Source organism: Microtus pennsylvanicus, chromosome 2, assembly GCF_037038515.1.
Source record: "Microtus pennsylvanicus isolate mMicPen1 chromosome 2, mMicPen1.hap1, whole genome shotgun sequence".
In the NCBI taxonomy this organism is placed as follows: domain Eukaryota; kingdom Metazoa; phylum Chordata; class Mammalia; order Rodentia; family Cricetidae; genus Microtus; species Microtus pennsylvanicus.
This window is the reverse complement of record NC_134580.1, coordinates 68,311,496-68,325,904: the sequence shown is the minus strand read 5'-3', so window position 1 is coordinate 68,325,904 and position 14,409 is coordinate 68,311,496. Positions and strand designations below refer to the sequence as shown.

The 14,409-nt window shown below is 46.9% G+C and overlaps 1 protein-coding gene across 47 annotated transcripts in view; it reads left to right on the top strand.

Annotated features, from left to right (window-relative positions):
* Nucleotides 1–14,409, top strand: part of Madd (MAP kinase activating death domain) — a 42,249-nt gene that overhangs the window by 26,784 nt on the left and 1,056 nt on the right. For 19 of the 47 annotated variants that reach the window (XM_075961334.1, XM_075961329.1, XM_075961324.1 and 16 more), the window contains 10 exons: nucleotides 940–1,042; nucleotides 1,515–1,577; nucleotides 1,825–1,945; nucleotides 2,044–2,149; nucleotides 3,802–3,912; nucleotides 7,951–8,058; nucleotides 10,075–10,239; nucleotides 10,495–10,567; nucleotides 10,684–10,790; nucleotides 12,709–12,778. In XM_075961334.1, coding sequence (XP_075817449.1) covers nucleotides 940–1,042; nucleotides 1,515–1,577; nucleotides 1,825–1,945; nucleotides 2,044–2,149; nucleotides 3,802–3,912; nucleotides 7,951–8,058; nucleotides 10,075–10,239; nucleotides 10,495–10,567; nucleotides 10,684–10,790; nucleotides 12,709–12,778 — 1,027 coding nt within the window. The remainder of the gene's footprint in view (nucleotides 1–939; nucleotides 1,043–1,514; nucleotides 1,578–1,824; nucleotides 1,946–2,043; nucleotides 2,150–3,801; nucleotides 3,913–7,950; nucleotides 8,059–10,074; nucleotides 10,240–10,494; nucleotides 10,568–10,683; nucleotides 10,791–12,708; nucleotides 12,779–14,409) is intronic. The other 28 variants (XM_075961351.1, XM_075961349.1, XM_075961348.1 and 25 more) reach the window with 3 other exon arrangements.

The window sequence follows — 14,409 nt, the reverse complement described above, 5'->3', positions numbered from 1 at the left end:
CCGTATTCAGTTCCCAGCACCCACATGGTGGCTCACAACTGTCTGTGACTCCTGTTCCAGGGGATCCAATGCCCTCATGCATATATACATGCAGGCACAACACCAATGTGTATTAAATAAAAATAAATAAATCATTAAAAAGTATAAAAAACTTTTTAAAATTCCTTGATTGTGCTTTGACTCTGGAATACTGGCCACCGTGTGCTACCTTTTCTGGCCCTTCCTTCCACACAGCCTTAATTGTCCTATGCTGTTGAACAAGGTGTTTGTATGGTTGAGGTGAGAAAGTTTACTTACATTTTTTGACTCAGTAAAGGCTTTTCTTGTTTGATTTGTGTGTGTATAATGTAGGAAGTAGTGGAGGGAAACTCCTGCTATCTTCTTGGGCCCTCACACTTTTAGACATGTGCACACACATGTGAACATGCATGTGTGCACATTAAGTAAATAAACTAATTAAGTTAATCATTTCTCTAGTCCTGTGAGGGATATATTAGAATATTCATGTTACGGACAAGGAAAATGATCCTCAGCAGCTAAAAAAATAATAATAAGTAGGGATCTGGACCTTGGCCAGACTCTGTGTTCTTTCTACTGTGTCACGCTACTACAAAGATTTTATCTTGTTTTGTGGGGTGAGGGTGTAAAACAGGATCTCTCGTGGCCCAGGCTGGCCTCAAACTTGCTAAAAAGCTAAGGTTAAAGGCACGCCCAGCCCTAAGAGAAAACAGCGCTGAGACTAAAAGGGAAGGCAGAGTGAGGCCTTCATTTCTTGCTTTAGGAAGCAGTAACAGGAAACAGGATTATCAGAATGACTTAGCCAAACCTAGTAGGGATAATTGTGTTGCTAATGGTGATGTCCACTGAGTAGTGAGCCTTTCAGTGCGGTGTTGGTTTGTTTTTTATCAGTCTGGCATCTGACCTACCTTGTCTTTCTAGGGTAAAGCCCATAGCTTGAAGCCAAAGGAGAAGTTGGCTGGCAGTCCAATTCGCTCTTCCGAGGACGTAGGCCAGCGAGTCTATCTCTATGAGGGCCTACTAGGTAAGAGACTGGTCAGAAGAAACCTGGGCTCAGCCACGGGAGCGGGGTAGCACCAACAGCTGCCGCTTGGCTTTCTGCTAATATCAATTCTGACGTTAGATGGCATGTCATCTGATTTTAAACTTTTTTTTTTAAACTTCGTTTCAATATTTATTTATTTAATGGGGGTGGTATGTGCTGTGCATACAGGTGCAAGTCAGAGGACTTGTGGAGATTGTTTTTTTCCTTCTTCCTCTCACGTGGGCTTCAGGGATTGAACTCAGGTCATCAGACTGGACAGCAAGCACTTGTACCTACTGAGCCATCTCACCAGTCCAGATAGTATTTTGAAATCTGAACCAAGGAATCTGTGGGATAAGCAGGAGCTGAAAACTAGATGAATCTGGGTTTTGGTACTAATCAACAGGCTATGTGTTTCTGTCTCCTTTCTTTCCTCTTGCTACCATGTTCCTTCCTGCTCACAAATTGGCAGGAAGGGACAAAGGATCGATGTGGGACCAGTTAGAGGATGCTGCTATGGAGACCTTTTCTATAAGTAATGGCTTTTCTTTGTGTGCTATGTTTATTCTTCATGCTTGGGAAGGGCTGGGCCTTGCTGGAGGCCTTTGGGGTTGGTGGCAAGCACATTAGATCTGGGAGAAAGGTTTGGTTCCTTGCCCTGGAGTTTGGAAAGGACTTGTTTTATCTGGGACTTACTAGCTTTTCATTTGGCAGCCATATTCTTGGAATGTTAAATGGCCACGCCCCCACCCCCCCACCCAGGAAATAACATTGTTCTACAGGCAAAGAGCGGTCCACTCTATGGGACCAGATGCAGTTCTGGGAAGATGCGTTCTTAGACGCCGTGATGTTGGAAAGAGAAGGGATGGGCATGGACCAGGGTCCTCAGGAAATGATCGACAGGTATGGGACTTAGGAAAGATGATACTATCCCTATTCAGTTCTTCCAGCTGTGTTTTGTGGTCTCCAACCTGAGAACTAGTACCTGGTCTTCTTCCCAGGTACCTGTCCCTGGGAGAACATGACCGGAAGCGCCTGGAGGATGATGAAGATCGTTTACTGGCCACACTTTTACACAACCTCATATCCTATATGCTGCTGATGAAGGTAATGTTGGCTTTGCTGATGCCCAGCTGTCACTGGTGCTTGAAGAGCAAGGCTTATTCTATTGCCTAAATTCTGGGATGGCTGGGAAGCTTTCTTCCTAGCTGAGAGTCCAAGGCCTCTTTGCCAGCTTGCACACTATTGGCTTAACTTAGTGGCTGTGTTTTTGTTGGTGAATGTTATAAAATAAATTGATTATCACTTGTTACTTGTCTACTTTGAATTTTATATGTGCTCTTTTTGCTAAATTGTTTTAAGAGGCAGTAGAGCTCCCCACAGAATACAACTGATTTAATTCATTTTCTAAGCCCTCCAGAGGCTCGTAATTTATCTTCAGCACCAGCCCTTTGTCATACATAATTTCCTATTGCTGGAAAAATCTGCCTAAGTAGGCATGGTAGTTCATGCCAGAAAATAAGGCACTTAGAAGGTAGAGACCGGAGAAGCAGGAATTCAAAGCCAGTTTTGACTATAAGTTCAAGACCAAATAAAACTATATAAAATCTTGTCAAAAAGAAAAATGCCCGCTATTAACAGAGTAATGATAAACCCTAATTTGAGTTGTGCTCCATGTCCTGCTGTGGGAAAGTATATTACCAAGCAAAAGAGTTCTTCTCTGGGAGAGAATGGGTTTGGAGTGGTGGTGGCAGGCAATGGCTGTGAGAATAAGGAATTTCTCCTGTTCTCCCTAGCCTCTAACTGGGAAGGGATCAGATGCCCAAATATGGAGATAGTTCTCTAAGTTTTTGTCTTGACTGATCTTGTGTCTTAGTTAGGTTTCTGTTGCTGTTATAAGCATTATGTCCACATAGAACGAAAGGGCTTATTGGTCACAGTCCGTCACTAGCTGGAAACCAAGGCAGGAACCTGGAGGCAGGAACCGATGCAAACACCACAGAGGAGCACTCTTATTGGCTTGCTCAGCCTGCCTTTTTTGTTTGTTTTGTTTTTTGTCTTTTGAGACAGGGTTTCTCTGTAGCTTTGGAGCCTGTCCTGGAACTCGCTCTGTATAGACCAGGCTGGCCTCGAACTCACAGAGATTTGTCTGCCTCTGCCTCCCAAGTGCTGGGATTAAAGGCCTACACCACCACTGCCCAGCTTTTCCTGCCACTTTTTTGTTTAGTTGGTTGGTTTTTGAGACAAGGTTTCTCTGTGTAGCTCTGGCTGTCATGGAACTCACTCTGTAGCCCAGGATGGCCTTGAACTCAGGGAGATCCACCTGCTCTGCCTTCTGAGTGCTACTACTACCCGGCTCAGTCTGCTACCCCAGGACCATCTGCCCAGGGAGGGCACTGCCAGCAGTGTGCTGGGCTCCCTCACCCCAGTCATTAATAAATAATACCCCACAGGCTTACCTGCAGGCCAGGCTGACCGAGTCACTTTTCTCAATTGAGAATCCCTCTTCCCAGAAGAATCCCCTCTTCCTAGCTTGTGTCAAACTGACAGAAAACGAATCAGCATTTCCTGTAAGGTTTCCTCTACGGTTGAGTTCCACTGGATAGAATACACAGTAGATAATGTTCTGCCATAGTCAGTGAAACAGTTCTTCAGAACTCCATTTTTCTCAGATAGATAATGTGAAAACAGACATTTTGTCTCTGCCTCTGTTGGGAAGATAGCAGACCCTTTATTAAGACTCCTGTCTTGGCTTCCAGGTGAACAAGAATGACATCAGGAAGAAAGTACGGCGCCTAATGGGAAAGTCCCACATTGGTCTTGTATACAGCCAACAAATCAATGAGGTGCTTGATCAGCTGACCAATCTGGTGAGCATACCAGACCATCCCTTGGTTTATCTCCATTCTGCTTGTCATCTTTCCCTACTGCAGGGCTTCCACATGAAACATTTCTGGCATGTCACTATGCATCCCAGTTAATCCCTAGTTTTGAGAATGGGGCAGTAGTCCCGGTGAGGTTTTCTGTTCAGTGTGGGGACTCTTTTAAGTACTCCAGCTCTCATAGGATAGCAGTTTCTGTGGAAGGTCTGTGAATGTCTGCAGATCTACAAGATTAACTCTGTCTCACCACAACACTAAAATGCCTCTTTTAAGAAAACAAAACAGAAAACAGAGCCAAGCGGTGGTGGTACATACTTTTAATCATAGCACTCAGGAGGCAGAGGCAGGCAGATCTCTGTGATCCTCTGTGGCCTCTGAGTTTGAGGCCAGCCTGGTTTACAAAGCTTTTTAGAAGTTGCCCCTTTCCAATGCTCACCTGTGAGATGACATTTTCTTTGGCCTAAGCCATATACTCAATAGTTTGAGTGCAGAAGCAGATATGAGAATTTAGCTGTTTTCTCTTTCTCCGTATTGAGACAATATCTCAATAAGTAATAGCTCTGACTGTCCTGGAACTTGCTGTATAGACCAGGCTGGCCTCAAACTCACAGAAATCCTCCTGTCTCTGCCTCCCAAGTGCTGGGATTAAAGGTGTTTGCCACCACGCTCAACTACATATTTATTTATTTATTTATTTATTTATTATGTATACAATATTCTGTCTGTGTGTGTCTGCAGACCAGAAGAGGGCAGCAGACCTCATTACAGATGGTTGTAAGCCATCATGTGGTTGCCGGGAATTGAACTCATGACCTTTGGAAGAGCAGGCAATGCTCTTAACCACTGAGCCACCTCTCCAGCCCTCAACTACATTTTTTTTAAACAAAGACAACTCTTGTTTCTTTCATTGATATTTATTGAGCTCTACATTTTTCTCTGCTCCCCTCCCTGCCCCTCCCCTCCCCCTCCAACCCTCCCCCAAGGTCCCCATGCTCCCAATTTACTCAGGAGATCTTGTCTTTTTCTACTTCCCATGTAGACTAGATCTATGTAAGTCTCTGTTAGTGTCCGCATTGTTGTCTGAGTTCTCTGGGATTGTGGTTTGTACGCTGGCTTTCTTTGCGTTATGTTTAAAAACCACCTATGAGTGAGTACATGTGATAATTGTCTTTCTGTGTCTGGGTTACCTCACTCAAAATGATGTTTTCTAGCTCCATCCATTTTCCTGCAAAATTCAAGATGTCATTATTTTTTTCTGCTATGTAGTACCCCATTGTGTGAATGTACCACATTTTCCTTATCCATTCTTCAGTCAAGGGGCATTTAGGTTGTTTCCAGGTTCTGGCTATGACAAACAAAGCTGCTATGAACATAGTTGAGCACATGTCCTTGTGGTACAATTGAGCATCCTTTGGATATATACCCAAAAGCGGTATTATTGGGTCTTGAAGGAGGTTGTTTCCTAATTTTCTGAGAAATCGCCACACTGACATCCAAAGGGGCTGTACCAGCTTGCATTCCCACCAGTAATGCAGGAGTGTTCTCTTTCCCCCACAACCTCTCCAGCATAAGTTGTCATTAGTGTTTTTTATCTTGACCATTCTTACAGGTGTAAGATAGAATCTCAGAGCTGTTTTGATTTGCATTTCTCTGATGGCTAAGGATGTTGAACATTTCCTTAAGTGTCTTTGAGCCATTTTAGATTCCTCTGTTGAGAGTTCTCTGTTTAGGTCTGTACTCCATTTTTTTTATTAGATTATATGATCTTTTGGTGACCAATTTCTTGAGTTCTTTGTATATTTTGGAGATCAGACCTCTGTCTGATGTGGGGTTAGTGAAGATCTTTTTCTGTTCCGTAGGCTGTTGTCGTTTTGTCTTGTTGACCGTGTTCTTTGCTTTACAGAAGCTTTTCAGTTTCAGGAGGTCCCATTTATTAATTGTTTCTCTCAGTGTCTGTGCTGCTGGGGTTATATTTAGGAAGTGGTCTCCTGTGCCAACACATTCAAGTGTACTTCCCACTTTCTCTTCTGTAAGATTCAGTGGGGCTGGCTTTATGTTGAGGTCTTGATTCATTTGGATTTGAATCATGGTGATAGATAGGGGTCTATCTTCATTCTTCTACATGTTGATATCCAGTTATGCCAGCACCACTTGTTAAATATGCTTTCTTTTTTCCATTTGATATTTTTTGCTTCCTTGTCAAAAATCAGGTGTTTGAAGATGTGTGGATTGATATCCGGGACTTCTATTCGGTTCCATTGGTCCTCCTGTTCCTATGCCAATACCAGGCTGTTTTCAGTACTGTAGCTCTGTAGTAGAGTTTGAAGTCAGGGATTGTGATGCCTCCAGAAGTTCTTTTATTGTACAGGATTGTTTTTGCTATCCTGGGTTTTTTGCTTTTCCATATGAAGTTGAGTATCGTTCTTTCGAGGTCTTTGAAGAATTTTGCTGGGTATTGCGTTGAATGTGTAACTCTTATTTATGAAATTGGATTTTGATTTGCTTGTGTGCATGTGTGTCAGAGGGCAGGCTGCTGGAGTTCTCTCCTGCTGTGTGGGTGTCCTGCTCCTTTACCTGCTGAGCTTTTCGCCAACACTTTCTTTATTTTGTTTTGTTCTATTTTATTCTTGATGCAGGTCTCACTGTGTAGCACTGGTTGGCCTGGGACTCAGTGTGTAGGCCAGGCCTGCCTCTGCCTCTTAAGCGCTACTATTAAAGGTGTGTACCTTATTTTTATTTATTTTTTTACTTTTGTTTTTTTTGTAGCTTTGGAGCCTGTCCTGGAACTCACCTGTATAGACCAGGGTGGCCTTGAACTCATAGAGATCCGCCTGCCTCTGCCTCCTGAGTGCTGGGATTAAAGGCACTACCACCACTCGACTTTTTTTTTTTTTTTAATGAGAAGGGGAATTCCTGGTTCTTAGCTTGCTAAGAATGGTCTTCTTAAATTTCTGATCTTCTAGCCTCTATCTTCCAATGTGGAGATGACAGGAATGCATCAGGGCCAGCTCCTCCCTCTCTGTTCTTTATTTTTAATGGTAGTTTTTTTTTTTATTAAAGATTTGCTTATTTATTATGTATATGGTGCTTTGACTGCATGTCTGCTTGAAGGCCAGAAGAGGGCGCCAGATGGTTATGAGCCACATGTGGGCGCTGGGATTTGAAACAGGACCTTTGGAAGAGCAGCCCCTGCTGTTAACCTCTGCGCTGTCTCTCCAGCCCCTTTAATCGTGTTTTTAATGTAACCCAGGCTGGCCTCAAACTTGTGATCCTCCTGCCTCAGCCTCTTGAGCGTGTGGCACCATGCCCAGCTCAAAAATGCAGCTACTTTCTCCTAAGAGATTTTCAAATAGTTAACACATTGCTATTCTTTTTATTTTTTTATTTTATTTTATTTATTTATTTTTTTTCAAGACAGGGTTTCTCTGTAGTTTCGCAGCCTGTCCTGGAACTAGCTCTTGTAGACCAGGCTGGCCTTGAACTCACAGAAATCCACCTGCCTCTGCCTCCCAAATGCTGGGATTAAAGGTGTGCACCACCACCGCCCGGAGCTATTCTTTTTATTATTGCTGTTATTAGGAGAAATATATTTTATAAAAGGTATGTTCTTTTTCATATGCTTGTCTACCAACAAATTATTTTAAATGAATTAATAAGCATTAAATTTTATTTATATTTCTAGAATAGTGAATAAAGCTATAACTCACATAAATAGAAGTTCTTTGAGATTTTCAAGGAGGCATAGGGACCCTGACTCTAAACAGTCCTTGGTTCTTCCCTGTGGCCATGGTGAGCAGATTGTGCTGAATGGTGGGCATGGTGGCCCACGCCTGTAAATCCCAGCACTCATACGGGTGAACTCTGTTGAGTTTAAGGCCAGCCAGGACTACACAAAGAAACCCTATCTGGGGGGTGGGGTTGTGCTAAGGAAGCTGTTGGGAATTTAATTGCTAAGTGAGACATTTTTATTCAGATTTGTGTGTAAGAGCAACATCTGAATGTTTCTAAGTATCTCTTTTTCCTTAGAGTGGACGTGATCTCTCCATCCGGTCCAGTGGCAGCCGCCACATGAAGAAGCAGACGTTTGTTGTACACGCAGGGACAGACACAAATGGAGATCTCTTCTTCATGGAAGTGAGTTCTGGTTTCCTGTCAGACACAAGAAACCCTGAACCAATGCTAGGCTTTATTTCCTATTTAATCTTATTTATCCTCACAATCTGTTTATGATTAATTGAACAAGTTATTATGCAAATAGTTGAGTAACTAGATGTTTCCTCACTATGTCTTTTATCAGGATTGGATATGTGACATAATTGCATTGCCCGTGAATAGGAACAGTTATTTTGCTGAAGAAATTTGATTTCTGCCTTGAGGGCATCTAGACCCTTGGTGATCACATCTCCTGGCACATTTCTCGATCGCTTGTATTTCATATAAACTGTTAGTCCAGCAGAGATGCTTAATTTCAGATTCAACATCTCGGCAAGAATATTTTCTAACTATGTATTTACTTATTGTGGCTTCATAGGTTCACCTCTGTGTTTATAGAGTTCATCTATGTCTGCTTTTAAGTGTGCATAGGGTGTTTATGACACAGGTCTCACCATAGCTGAACTGTGTGTGTGTGTGTGTGTGTGTGTGTGTGTGTGTGTGTGTGTGTGTGTGTGTGTGTGTGAGTGTGTGAGCCCTCAGCTCTGAAAAACACCTGGCCAAGTTCTGATGTCTGCGGGGATATCTTGCTTCCTCCTCAGCTACACTGACATACACACTCCTGCTTCAGAACAGGAGCTATGTGTCCCCTACACTTCTGACTCTGGCACCTGTGTAAGTGGTACCGTTTACTATAATAAGAGATAGAAGGAGTACCTGCCCAGGAGGCGCTGGGGTCTGGTTTGTATGAGCAGTGCTTCAGGTCCTGTATCTGCGATAATTGGGCAGGAGCAGAGAAGAGAGGGCTTGGAGAGAGAAAGATTCAAAGAGCATCAATATGTTCATTCATTGCTTGTGTGTGGATGTGTGGGTCACCACATGTGTATGAGATCAGGAGATAAGGTCATAGAGTTGGTTCTCTCTTGGTTCATATTTACGTGGGTTTGGGGAATCAAGCTCAAGTCTCCATACTTGCTTAGCAAGCTCTGTTACTTGCTTAGGCATCTCACTTCTCCTAATTATTATATTTTCATATCATAACTAGATTGTCAAAGCAACTAACTGGGTACTTTCTGTGTGCAAGTGCTCTATTGTTGAGCTACATCTCCAGACCTGGCCTTGATGCACATTAAGAATTTTATGCATGGGCTGGAGAGATGGCTCAGAGGTTAAGAGCACTGCCTGCTCTTCCAAAGGTCCTGAGTTCAATTCCCAGCAACCACATGGTGGCTCACAGCCATCTGTAATGGGGTCTGGTGCCCTCTTCTGGCCTGCAGGCATACACACAGACAGAATATTGTATACATAATAAATAAATATAAAAATATTTATGCATGCTGGACGATGGTGGTGCACACCTTTAATCCCAGCACTCGGGAGGCAGAGGCAGGCGGATCTCTGTGAATTCAAGGCCAGCCTGGTCTACAGAGCTAGTTCCAGGACAGGCTCCAGAGCTACAGACAAACCCTGTCTTGCAAAAAAAAAAAAAAGCATACAAAGGGTACCTTGCTTCTCAACACTTATCATCCCTAATTGAGTAATTTTATATAATAACCACGTGTCACTTATGTAATTAGAAAAGTAAGTACTTTATAGGAGTAGAGAAGAGCTAAGAGTCGAAAATTTATTGGCTCCAACTTTTTCTCCTTGGTTAAGCCTGCCCTGTGTTTGATAACAGAGCTGATTTCTTCCCGTGACTGTAAGATGGAGGCAGGAGATGTGCTCTGAATCCTTGGTCTAGAAGGCAAACTAAACAGGAGGAGACACTAACTGATGGGAGCGTGCCTCTTTGTACACAGGCTTCGTTCAGAACAGTGTGTCCAGCAGTTTGGTGCTTATGGTCTCCCCTGGGGGGACCCTGAGGACTGGGTAGGAAACAACCACGGGGCTGCTCCTGGGTCAGCGTGCTGTCCTTTCCCTGTGGGGCACATGTAGTGTGGCCTGGGACGGGAAACTCTCAGAGCCCAGAACCACTGACCTGTGCTGCATGTTTTCCAGGTGTGTGATGACTGTCTGGTGTTACGTAGTAGCATTGGCACCGTTTATGAGCGCTGGTGGTATGAGAAGCTCATCAACATGACCTACTGTCCCAAGACCAAGGTCCTGTGTCTGTGGCGTAGAAATGGCTCTGAGACCCAGCTCAACAAGTTCTATACTAAGAAGGTACTCGGGTCTCTGTTTGAGATGGGGATTGAATGGACATTTAGTATTAAGTGCTGAGTTTCTCACTGGAAAGTTAAAATTCAAAAATCCACACCTCGGGCCATACTTTAGCCTCCAGCTCTCATGTGGAGTAGCTTACGCTGGCCCCGAGTCCTGGCATTGACCTCAGTCTTGGGTAGTAGCAGCAGCCTAGAGCAGGGAACATGGAACCCTGGAAGGGCTCCTCTCACAGGACGTCCCCTCCCTGTGCTACAGTGTCGCGAGCTGTACTACTGCGTGAAGGACAGCATGGAGCGTGCCGCAGCCCGGCAACAAAGCATCAAACCTGGTGAGAAGTGGTTGGCCCCCTCAGTACCCTCTCCTGACCACAGACACCAGCTTAGGAAGTTGGACTGTGGGACTCTCCATCTTGCCGGTTAGCTGACCCCTTTCCCCTTACCACAGGGCCTGAACTAGGTGGTGAGTTCCCTGTGCAGGACATGAAGACTGGCGAGGGTGGCTTGCTTCAAGTCACCCTGGAAGGGATCAACCTCAAGTTCATGCACAACCAGGTAGGTACAAGCAACAGAACAAGGCTCCTGGCCCCAGTGTTTTGCCTATAATAAGATCAGTTTCCAGGCTCTCAGTGCTCTCCCAGTGAGCAAGGGAGTGCCTTGGGCCAGAGAGAGGTGAATGGCTGAACCAAGAGAGAAACCAAAGGGGAGGGCACATTGACCTTGGTGAGACACCAGGCTCTGAGCAGATGCAGAGAGTGAGAGCGGGTGGCTTGCTGCCCCTCCACTCCCCACACAGTGTGAGTGAGAGCGTCTCACTGGCCCCTCTTGCGTGTCTCTGCCTTCCTGTATTCCCAGGGTGTGCTTCGCTTGGTGGTGTTGCTTTGAGAGACGAGACTGGCTGATGTCCTGTGTACTTCTAGTATGCCTGAACCATGTGTGTGTGTGTCTGTCTGTCTGTGTGTTTGCCTTTCCTTCTGCTGATTCTTGTCCTTTCTCTTCCTCTGGGTGTCCCCCTCTGCCCTGCCCCACAGGCTCATGCCCTTCCTTTGCTGGGGAGTGCTTCAGGATCTTTTGCCCTTATGTGACTCCACCCAGGAGCTGACGTTTCTTTCTCCTCTTGGTCTTCTAACACAGTGCTACTTTTTCTCTCAGTGGACATTCCTTAAGCTAATTCCCTCTGAGGCCAGCGCATCATCCCAGGTCCGTTCCCGGCTCTGACTCCTCACACAAGTGCCTTTCCTCCCATCCCCTAATGTTCCCAAGGCTCTGAACTAGGTCCCAATATGATTTCCTGAAGCCCCTGGCCAAGCAGCAGAAACTCGGGGGAGGTGAATATCTGACTTTGAGGTAGCTTTGTCCTTCCTTGCCAGTTTAGCTGGGAAGTTTAGATGTGACACGGAATAGCTGAATGACTGCCCAGATAGCCTGTCTTTCTGTCAGTATATTCCCAGCCTGGGACCCAGTGTGGCAGCATACACATAAAGATCTTAGGGTAGTGCCTTTGTCTTCTTGGACCATCAAGGTGCTAGAGAGGTGGCTTCTTATCCCATTCCCGTGCTCTCCCCTGCACCCCTCCCCCGCAAAAGAGAAGATGAACTCTTAGACACCCAGAAACCCTGCCCACCTCCTCGTCCAGTCCTCGGTGTTCTCCATCCAGCTGCACACCATGTCCAAACTGCCCTTACTGGAAGGCCTGTCTCCTAGAAGTAACATCCTACAGAGTGATAGTGAAGACTGACTTCTGGGTCTGACTCCATGGTCTGAATTGATAATGGAACAATGGCTTGTGGGCCTGACACATCTTCTGCCACAGAGCAGACAGCTGGGCGAACAGAGCTTTTGCCTTCCCAGTGTGGTTATGCAACTTGGAATAGCAGATGGGACCCGAGGGAAGATCAGTGTTCTGGTCCCATTTCTTCCCATCTGTAAGATGGAGAGGATGGTGTAGATGTACCAGGTAGATGAAAATGTGTGAAATGCCAGCTAGTGCTCAGCACATGGTAGCTGTTGTCACCACATACTTCCTGTCACCTCCCACCCTAAGGACAGTCTGGAGGGAGCTTTGCACCCGTGCCAGCCCTCTGCGCCGGAGGAGGATGTATGGAAGGGTAGAGACCTGAAGGGCCGAGCCGGAGATCCCTGGGGCACCGTGTCCCATGAGTGCTGCCCTGGGGAGAGGGTATGGGAAGGTAGCCCAGGCCAGCACAGGGGCCTTTGGGTTGGGTTTGACCATTAAAACTAATGCCTTCGTTTCTCTCCCATGCTTTCTCCTCCGGCCAGGAGCGGAAGGTACTTGCCCTTTCTGCTTTCTTCGCTCCTTAGCGCTTTTGATTGTGTGTGTGTGGATTCTTATGTCCTCCCTTTGGGAACTAGGTTTCCTCTGGGGCATGGGGCCGTAGCTGGGAGAGTGGGCTCTATGGGTCAGGGGTGGAGCCTTTGGCCTTATGCGCCCTCCTCCCTCCCTCTCTTGCAGGTTTTCATAGAGCTGAATCACATTAAAAAGTGCAATACAGTTCGAGGCGTCTTTGTCCTGGAAGAATTTGGTAATTACACTATTTTGCTCTTAGGTCTGGACTCACATGGCAGTAACTCAAACCTTGGAGCTCCAGAGGAGGGACTAGGGGATGAAAGCCTCTGTGGAGAGGTCAGGAGGGTCAGGAGTGGCAGGGAAGAGAGGGAAGGATGAAGACAGGTTAGCCAGTGACCCCCAAAGAGCAGGGAACCTTGGACAGGTTGAGTCTAGGGTGGCAGTGTGCAGCGCCCCTACCCTGGTTGGGCCAGCCAGTGCTCAGAAGGTTCTGGGGCAGAGCAGATGGGATCCTCAAGCTCTGCTGTATCCTGTTGCCTGCGGCCGTCTCAAGCAGCCTCCCCAGCCCCGCTCTGGGTTCCACCCGGCCTCTGCTCTAGAGGAGGGCTTGAGGCACCATAGCAGACTCAGCTGAGGCCAGAGAAGCCTAGTGTGCCTCAGAGGCAGAAGGGGCAGGTGCCCCCCAAACAGGCACTGAGGAGTGGTCTAGTGGGGTCTCGCCCTGGGGCTTTGAGTTCCTGCTGTGTCTGTGCTTCATTCTTTTGTGCCCTCATCGCTGCTATGAAAACCTTCGTTCTCCAGCAGGTAAAGTGACCTCGGCTCGTGCTGCCTTTCCCCAGGCCCCAGCCTTGGGCCCTGTAGTGGGTAGGTGGGCTCCTCCAACCAACCTAGGTGCTTCCATGGCCAGTGGTCCCCCCCATCTCCCACCCTCTTCCTCCCCGTGCCCCTCCCCCTCGTGCTGGCTCACTGTTCTGAGTTCTCTTCACTGTGCACCCTTCTCTCTTTTGCCAGAGAGATACTTGGGGAGCTCTTCCAGCTCAGGAGAATGATCTGGGGCTTCTTACTCTGCCTTTGATGAGTGTATTTCATGCTAACACTGGGTTCCAGGGATTCTACCTCCCAGGGTCAGAAGGTGTGGCCAACTCTCGTTCTACACCCCCCCAGGGGGGGAAGCCATCCCCATCCTCCCAGTTTCACAAGCTGGACCTGGGGGACCCTAATCCTTCCTCTGGCCGGGCATAGCCCCTGCATGGCTGGGATGGGGTGACTCCTAATCTGCATTCTGGGCTGTGAACATGTGTGTATTTGCCTGATGCTCCCATCTATCACCTTCACCTGGGTGCTGTACTCGCCTGTCTCTCTGCTCAGTGTGTCTGCTCCAGAGCCCCCGACGCTCTCCCTCACACGGGCAGGCTCGAGATCCTCCTGCCTCTCAGGGAAGGACACTTCCAAGTCTGTTACCTCCTACAACCTTGTGACCCTCTCTGTGGCGTTGTGGGAGGGAATATTTATCATGACTAGATTTGTGGGCTCTGGTGACAAGGACGAGTTCACGGGCATCTCAGCAAGGTGAGGCACAGGCTAGAGACCACTCTCCTCCCTCCTGCAGCTCCTCAACAGCCTGGACTGTGGCTGTAACCAGGCTGAGAACGGTCAGCCCTTCCACCTTGGGCACCCAGAGAAGTGTGTAGATCCCAGCTGTCAAGTAAAGAGTCACGGCAGACCTCAGATGCCTGTCTGAGGAGTCTGCCTGGACAGGGTGGCCTCTGTGGAGGCCACAGGGAAGGGGAGCCCAATGCTGCTGGGCGCGGCCGCCTGCGGGAGGATGACGCTGTTGCTCTTAGTTTTGAACTTTCTGTTTTGTCT